Source organism: Mixophyes fleayi, chromosome 3 (assembly GCF_038048845.1).
Source record: "Mixophyes fleayi isolate aMixFle1 chromosome 3, aMixFle1.hap1, whole genome shotgun sequence".
Lineage (NCBI taxonomy): Eukaryota > Metazoa > Chordata > Amphibia > Anura > Limnodynastidae > Mixophyes > Mixophyes fleayi.
Genome location: NC_134404.1, coordinates 88,378,180 through 88,384,314, shown reverse-complemented (window position 1 = coordinate 88,384,314; position 6,135 = coordinate 88,378,180). Strand labels below are relative to the sequence as shown.

Genomic DNA, 6,135 nt, shown 5'->3' with positions numbered 1-6,135 from the left:
ACAGTGAGAATAAATTGTTTTCCAGAGCTGCTGGGAATGGCAAGGGGTCCTATAATGTCCACAGCTACCCGCTCAAAGGGTTCTGCTATTATTGGCAGGGGCACTAGAGGGGCGTGTCCCACATCACCAGGCTTCCCCACCATCTGACAGGCATGACAAGATCGACAATAATTGGCAATATCTTTGCCCGTTTCTGGCCAGTAAAACTTTTGCTTTAAGCGAGACTTAGTTTTCTTTATGCCTAAATGCCCTGCCAGCGGGACCTCATGAGCTACCCTGAGTAACCCTTCCCGATACATAAGGGGTACCACTAGCCATTTCTCAATCACCCCCGCCTCAGGTAAATATCTGGCTACACTTTCCTTATACAACCTTCCCTGTTCCCAAAACACTCTTTCTTTATCAGACTCAGTGGGAGGACTGCCTGCTAGGCACCTCAGTGTTTCCAGTGTAGTGTCAGTCTGCTGTGCTTGTTGAAAAGCCTGGCTTCTCACTTGCTGCTCAGTGTCTGGTGACAAAGGTAAGGCGTCTGTAACTGCAGGTGCTGGAGGGAGGGGGGTTAGAGGGGGAGTTTCTGGGTCAGAGGGACTTTCTACCTCTCTCTCAGGAGTTAATTGTGAGGACCTATCCTTCTCTGCTTGCCTGCGTGTGACCACTGACACTGAGGAAATAGTTACATCCCCTACCTCCTTGGATACAGACAGTTTACCTAGATCGGATACAATTGAGCAATCATTTTCCGTCTCACATCCTAGTTTACAGATTTCAGATACAACTGAACAAACATTTTCCCTGTCACATCCTGATACCTAGGAAAAAACATGGTTAAGGTCAGAGTCCACAACATCACTACTAGCAACATAACGAGATAACATCCTGCCTAAATCAGTTCCAAGCAAAACATTGGTAGGAATATTGTCCGATACCCCGACTTCCCTTAGACCTCTTCCAGCACCCCAGTCCAGATAGACCCAGGCCATAGGCACAGCAGGGTGTATTCCTCCCACCCCTTGCACAACAATAGTTTTCCCTGGAATTATATCCGATGACCCCACCAACTCTGAACGCACCAGGGTAACATCAGCACCCGTGTCTCTTAACCCCACAGTTACCTTGTCACCGACAGTGACCGTTTGCAGATTGTCATTCCGGCTCACTTGGGATCCCGCAACACACAGGACAGCTGGAGCAGACCGGGGAGGAGGTGGTTCCACAGTGGAGGCTGTAGATGTCTTTCGGTCTGGACAGGCGGCACTGAGGTGCCCTGTCCTGTTGCAAATAAAACAACGGCGGGTGTCTCCCTGAACAGGCTTGGCCTCCACCCTCCCAAAAGATGAAGAAACAACAGCAGGTGAAGGTGCTCCTCCGGGCCGCTCCCCTTTACAGGCAGACTGTCCTGGCACAAAAGTTCCTCTTTTAGCTGCAGGGGCCCAGGTGACAGTGTACTTGTCAGCCAGTCTAGCTGCTTCCGCAGATGATGCAGGGTCCCGATCCACTACCCATTTCTTTACATCAGCTGGGCACAAAGTCAGAAACTGCTCCTGGATCATCAAATCTTGCAGAGCATCAAAGGTGGTGATCTGTAGCCCTCCAACCCACTGTTTGAAGGAGGCACACAGCTGGGCCACAAGTCCTGAATATGTGTCAGAGGCACTGCGTTTTAAATCTCTGAATTTCTGCCTATGCGCCTCTGGGGTGATGTTAAAACGTTGCAACAGGGCACTTTTGATTGCCTCATAATTTCCGTCCATCTCAGGTGGAAGATCTGCAAAGGCCTCTAATGCTTTACCTCGCAAACCAGGGGTTAGATATTGTGCCCACTGATCTTTGGCCAGTCCATACTGTCGGCAAGTCTTTTCAAATCCACGCAAAAAAGTATCCAAATCCCCATCTTTTTCCAATACAGGGAAATTCTCAGGTCGGGGTCTGCTAATACCAGCCTCTCTGGCTTCTGGCTGGCGTTTGAGCTTAGCAAGCTCCAGCTCATATCTCCTCTCTGCCTCTTGCTCGGCAGATTCTCTTTCTGCCTGTCGCTCTGCTTGGCGCTCCGCTGCCTCCATAGCAGCACGCCTCTCCTGACGGTCAGCAGCTTCCTTCTCCTGGAACTGCTGTATGAGTTGCATTTTAGTTGTAATGTCCGCTGGGCCCAAATATTTTAGGGCAGTTTGCAAATAAACGTCCATAGCAGTGTCCACACATGAACCATTAGAATCATCCGAAATTGACAGTCCCTGGTTTTGAGGAATACCCACAGTCAGGTCCACTTCTGAGTTCTGGCTATGCTCTTCCTCGGACACAGCTGTGAGTTGCTGATCCCTCTGCACAAGAGCTTCAATCAATTGCTCCTTGCTTTTGCCACTGGTGGGAATTCCTCCATCCTCACAGTCTGAAATCAGCGCCTCCTTTGTCAAGCGTTTATATGCAGCCGCCATCTCCTCCGCTTAATGCCAAATAAAAAAAAGATAAGAAAAAAAAGAGAAGGGGAGGGAAAGAAACAATTGCTGTATGTCTTATAATGTTTTAAGCATTGAGTTCAGTCTCTGGTGAATTAGTCTGTATTTCCTCTCTCAGGGATCACACACCCTAATTCAATTAAGTTTTTAAAAAATTAAAAATATATCCCACAAGCTTGCCATGAATTTGTCACGAACAGCACTCACCTGAGTCTGCGTGACGCTTATGTGACACAGGGTCAACCTTAAAGACAACCACCTGGTCTGTCTAAAATGATTAAATACTTCCCTATCTATGCCACACACTAGCTTTGCGATACTTATTACCACCACCAAGGTTTGTTCGGATAAGAGCTGACACTCTTATTTAGGAAGCCTTCGGTTCTCCCTAGCATTAATCCAACACAATTTACTTTAATCAGAGTTCACTTAAAACCACAAGGTTTGCACAGTTTCAATTAGGTAGCGTCTGGACCAAACTGTCACGTGAATTCATAAGAACACAGAGACTAGAACTTATTAAGTGTAATTTAATATGGAAGATACATCCACAATGCTTAAGATAAAAAGATAATAAAATGACATACAAATATATTGCAATTGTTTCTTATAAAATAAAAAGGATAAAACACAGAATTGATACCTCACTTAGAATCAAGTTTGTGGTGCCGGGAGGAGCAGAACAAATGGGACTTCTCCAATTAAATGACTCCCTTAGAAGAACCAGGAGTTACATTTTCAGTACAGTTTTAAAACCCAGCTACAGGACCCCCCCCCCCCCCAGCCCCCTTTCCTGTGAGGTTAGAACCAACAGGAGGGAAGAATGCAAATTAGGGTCTTATGACTTTGCTGTTTGAATACCTTTAAGTCAAGTTTTCTTTACACCGTCCTAACTTTGCAACAGTATGGTTTACAAACATGATTTTACCTTCACACACCAGGTCCTAAGTTTCCCTTCATCTGCATACCACACATGCCTCTGGTATGTATGATATTGGAGAAAATGATATGATATTTTCCTGTGATCTTATTCAGCTTGAATCTGTCATTAACATACAACCCAGTCTCTGCAGTCGGCATGTCTGGGGCCTCCCAAACAGGTGTGATATTTCATTGTCTAGCAAGAGATTTCTTCAAAGGCCTTCACATTTGCGTCCTGCCATACATGGTATAAGGTGCTACCCTTATCTACCACCCCCCCTCTGGGTAGTTTATCATCCACAAAACCCCTTGATCTAACAGCTTCTAAGAGAACCATGTCACACTATCTCTAGGAAGTAATTCACAAACATATAGTGCAGAATTACGCCTAAAAATTAGCTTGCACATGACAATGCCCATGGATGCAGTGGGGCTTAAAGACACCCCCCTGTAGGCGATGGGCCGTCACCTGGTCCTCTGGCCAAGAGGCCGGCTGCCTGGAGCCCGAGTTGCTAGATGCCCAAAAATGCATTGTGGAGAAAGAGGCACCTGTGCACAGAGTAAGGCCCTCTGCACCTTTAATTTTTAGGCAGCACCATTTTTTTCGCCCTAGCCTGTTGGCCGAGTGCAAACATCATTTTTATATTTCCGTCCGAAAGGCTGGGGCCTTATGGCACTTATTTATTTATTTATTTATTACACTTGGTACCAAGCACTTTTTTGATTATGTGTCTTTGTTTTTGCCACATTTGGTAGGGGTTTGGGTATAGGATCTTATGGGCGACCCTCTTTACCCAAGTCATCTGAGGCTCCCTCCTTTTGGAGGGAGCCTTTTATGTCGGTGATATAAAGGGGCCCTCCCTAGCTTCAGCAAAGGAGGGACTAAAGATCTCCCTTTTTTTCCCTCTCTGGGGCCTTTTGGCTTCTACGGGATGGGGAGGCACAGGGCCCTTTCCCTTTTGGGAAGGGTCCAAAGTCCCAATTCCCCAGCACAGTTTGCACTGCACCGGGTGATTCCGAGTCATGTACCTCGGAAATAAAAAAAAATAATAATAAAAAAAGAGTAGGGTGGTATTGGTTCACATTATGAGAGGGGGTCTCCATGCTCATTGCCCCCCCCCCATGCTCTAGTGGGAGCCTGCTTCTCACTGTAGCGCTGGTTAATGATTGGGGAGAGGAACTTCTTTAAAGAAATGTATATCTATATATTTAATTAGACATTGTAACAATAAATGACAGTATGAAAGAAACAGTACTAGACTCTGGTTCAATGGGTTTATTGCGAGCTCCTGCAGATGGTATGGATCTCCTGTGCGAGCTCCTGAAGATGGTATGGATCTCCTGTGCAAGCTCCTGCAGATGTATGGATCTCCTGTGCGAGCTCCTGCGGATGGTATGGATCTCCTGTGCGAGCTCCTGCAGATGGTATGGATCTCCTGTGCAAGCTCCTGCAGATGGTATGGATCTCCTGTGCGAGCTCCTGCGGATGGTATGGATCTCCTGTGCGAGCTCCTGCAGATGGTATGGATCTCCTGTGCGAGCTCCTGCAGATGGTATGGATCTCCTGTGCGAGCTCCTGCAGATGGTATGGATCTCCTGTGCGAGCTCCTGCAGATGGTATGGATCTCCTATGCTGGTGCAGATGTTTTAGAGGGAGGTGCAGAAAGTATAGGGTGCTGGGTCTTCTACCCGGTTGGTCTGACTCACAGGTCCAGTTCTTACGTCATCTGATACGGTGTAGATGTCCTGCTGCAAGGAAGCAGTGACCAACAGGAGAGGTCGTCACTCTCTGTAGAGATCCATACGTCCCAGCTGGAGCTGGAACGAATGGGTCTCTACAGAGAGCGACAACCTCTCCTGTTGGTCACTACCTCCTTGCAGCAGGACATCTACACCGTATGGACTGGGGGACAAGGAGAAGACCAACCAGGTAGAGGAGCCTGCACCCTTTCTCCTGATGGGACAAGCTATTATATGGGAACTGGGCCCTCAACCTTGATAGCAAGGTAGGGCCTCAGGATTAACTCCGTTTTCTCCATCATCCCTCTTGTGCAGCTCCTGCAGTTGGTGGTAATGGTCGCGTATGTCTGCAGGAGCACATAGAAGAGCAGGAGCAGAATGCCAGACAGGAGCAGCAGCTTGCAGGACCAGCGCATGAGATTGCAAATGATGTTAAATAGCAATCTGAAAGAGAAACTATGTTATAGCGATGAACAGTTGCAATCATTTTGAAATAATAATAGGAGAATAATTTACCTCAGTCCTGCAATGCTGCTCCTTTTCTGCTCTTTACGTTTTACAGCACTTTTCATCTGCAGTTGCCGCTCCTAAAGGAAAATCAGTGGTGGGATTATGAGGAATACGACACAAGATCAGCCACTGAAGTTAGGGAAGTCAGAGTTGGCCGGCCATGCTACGATATTGACCATTTGGTCCCATATTGCAGCAAGTTGCCCCAAAATGAACAGCACATTATTTGCTAATAATCCAATTGAAATCAACTAGTTCAATATCCTGCATGGTTAGGTGTTTCTGGTCATCACCCAACTGTACTAACAGACCCTAGTGTAAGCCAGAGGTAAACTGGCTGCTTGGCCAGAGTGCCTGGATCTTGGCCACAATTTTGTTGATGGTGGTCTTGCTGCAATATACCCCCAGCTTAGAGAGCTTACAGCCTGTAGGGAAAAGAAAGAGAAGTCCTTCCTCATGGTAATGACTGTAACCACCAGGTATCATGCTAATCACTGCCATTGCTGGCCTC

General features: G+C 47.0%; 1 protein-coding gene across 1 annotated transcript; it reads right to left on the bottom strand.

Annotated features, from left to right (window-relative positions):
- Nucleotides 1–809: 809 nt before the first annotated feature.
- LOC142143158 (uncharacterized) lies at nucleotides 810–2,123 on the bottom strand. Its single transcript, XM_075200869.1, has one exon. It carries the CDS (start codon nucleotides 2,121–2,123, stop codon nucleotides 810–812), a length of 1,314 nt encoding a protein of 437 aa, XP_075056970.1.
- Nucleotides 2,124–6,135: the final 4,012 nt, after the last annotated feature.

What these genes read in the sequence shown, in the direction of transcription:
- LOC142143158 (XM_075200869.1), bottom strand. Translation starts at nt 2,123, where the DNA reads ATGCAACTCATACAGCAGTTCCAGGAGAAGGAAGCTGCTGACCGTCAG.